The 2,542-nt window shown below is 17.1% G+C and overlaps 1 protein-coding gene across 1 annotated transcript in view; it reads right to left on the bottom strand. All coding sequences in view use genetic code 6, as the record gives it.

Annotated features, from left to right (window-relative positions):
* Positions 1–2,292: 2,292 nt before the first annotated feature.
* The window catches only part of TTHERM_002653391 (transmembrane protein, putative), a gene marked incomplete at both ends in the record, with an annotated part of 561 nt that continues 311 nt past the window's right edge, over positions 2,293–2,542 (bottom strand). The window contains 2 exons of the mRNA XM_012795577.1: positions 2,293–2,389; positions 2,465–2,542. The exon at positions 2,465–2,542 is cut by the window's right edge and continues 127 nt beyond it. Coding sequence (XP_012651031.1) covers positions 2,293–2,389; positions 2,465–2,542 — 175 coding nt within the window. The remainder of the gene's footprint in view (positions 2,390–2,464) is intronic.

Here is a 2,542-nt window from a genome sequence, read left to right as displayed (position 1 = left end):
TTAACTAATTAATTAATTAATTAATATATTTAATTATTTATTTATTTATTAATTAAAGTTTTTTACTTCCTATTTTATAGCATTTATTTGTTGATTGAAGTTCTTCTTATAAAAATTTATTTAGTATTTATTACTAGCTATTTATTTATTTGTATCGAAAAAGAAATCAGCCATATAATCTGAAATAATTTAAATTTTAAATTAAGCATTTGTTAAATGTTACCGACTATATATTTTATGCATTCAGCTATTTAAATTTATTTTCCATAAATATCAATTACTCCTGTCTATCAGTAAAATATTTATTTTTTATATTTTCTTCTATCAAATTTGTCAATTATTTTACGTAAAGTCTCTATTCGTTCATTATCATATTAGAATTTAAAAAGTTAACTTTTTAAATTAAACTATCTCAAAACATTTACTTGCTATTTTATTATGAAATTTGTTTAATATCTATATCAACTCAAAATAAGTAATTACCTCCTATTTTATTTTCAATTTATAGACTGTGTATTAATTAACTGACCAAAAGCTCAAAAAATTTACAATCTGTATTGAAAATTAAATAATGTTTTCTTTTATTGCAGTTTCAGTTATTTTTACATCCTTTTTTAATTATAGTTTGTTTAGACATATTTTTAAATCAATCAATAATCATCTTTTATTACAATCTATTTTAGATATTCATTTTTATTTAATATTTTATTGAACACATTTTAAAAATTAAATTAATTAAGAAAATTAATTTCTAAAGAAGTAAGCAATGAATAAATAAAGAAATATTAAATGTACCCTCTATTTCCAATTTAAAGTTTTATTAGAATCTACTTTTAGCAAAATAAACCAAAATTAATTACATGCTATTTTATGTTAAATTAGAGTAAATATTTTTGATAAAAAATTGTATGAAAATATTACTATCTATTTATTATACAAATTAAAGCTAATTCAGAATATTCTCAACAAAATAAACTAAAATTACATCCTGCATTTATTTTAATAATAACTTATAGCAAAATATTCAAGATAAAGTATATTTTATGAAATTACTTGCTATTTATTTTAAATTATTTGAAATAAATAAATAAATGAATAAACCAGGTATATTGGAAAAATAATTGTTACCTCCTAATTTAATTTAAAAATGAATAGATTGATTATTTTATAGACTTATTTCATTATATTTTTATCAAATCAATTTATTGAAATGTAATACGAGCTAAATTTATATTTATTATTTATTAATTCAATATTTTTATAAAATAACAATTTTTACTACCTTTTGTATATGTTTTAGTAAATAAATCCTTAATCCTTATCTATTTATTTAACTCTTTTAAATCTCAAAAATTTACAAACTTTTTATTTATTTTTAGTAAAATAATTCATCAAATTGTCATAAAAATCTTTATTTAAATAATTACAGATTGCTTTTATGTCAAAATTAGTTGAATATCTTAATTCTTCAATTTATTTATTTAGTTATTTACAGACTATTTTCATATAAATTTATTTATCAAAAATTAATCAAATTATTTTAATCATATTTTTTACTAACTATTTTTTATATTTTAATTAATTAATTGAGCATCTAGGATTCTAAGTAAAATATTTCAATCATATTTATTTATTACGCACTTTTTTGAATATTTAAAATAATTAATTAATTGAGCATCTAGGATTCTAAGTAAAATATTTCAATCATATTTATTTATTACCCACTTTTTTGAATATTTAAAATAATTAATTAATTGAGCATCTAGGATTCTAAGTAAAATTTTCAATCATATTTATTTATTACCAACTTTTTTGAATATTTAAAATTAATTAATTGAGCATCTAGGATTCTAAGTAAAATATTTCAATCATATTTATTTATTACGAACTTTTTTGAATATTTAAATTAATTAATTGAGTATCTTTGATTCTAAGTAAAAGATTTGATTCTTATTTATTAGTTACTTTCTTTTATTAAAAATATTTGAGAAATGAAAATCTAAAATAAAAGGTAATAAATACTAGCTATTTTAATATATAAAGGTAGTTGAGTATATCAGAATAGAAATTGCACTAAAATGTGTAAATTATTCAAAATTTACAGACTATTTTAAATTTGAAAGTGATTGAGTTAATTCGATGAATGAGTAGAAATTAGAAAATCATACTATCTATTTATTTATATATTTATTTAAGGATTAATATTAACATTATCTTAACTGATTATCATAAAGTAAAAATCTTACCCTCTATTATTGTATATGAAGAAGAAGTATAAGATTATAAAAATAATCAGAAACATTAGGAAAATACTTGCTGTATTGTATTATTTATTACAAAAAAGGATCCATAATTTAATAACCATAAACATAATTGAGTCAAATACATCCTATTTTATAAATAATAGAAATCAAAAATCTCATTCTAAAAAATATTATTTAAGTTATAAAAATATTTTAAAGACATTTGGCCTTCTTAGTTAACTTTTTATTTGAGAATTTTAGACACTAATTTAAAATAGTTAAAAGCTTAAAAAAAAAAA

Source organism: Tetrahymena thermophila (assembly GCF_000189635.1).
Source record: "Tetrahymena thermophila SB210 genomic scaffold scf_8254808, whole genome shotgun sequence".
NCBI lineage: Eukaryota > Ciliophora > Oligohymenophorea > Hymenostomatida > Tetrahymenidae > Tetrahymena > Tetrahymena thermophila.
The sequence above is the reverse complement of the archived record's forward strand: the minus strand, read 5'-3'. Positions and strand labels throughout refer to the sequence as shown.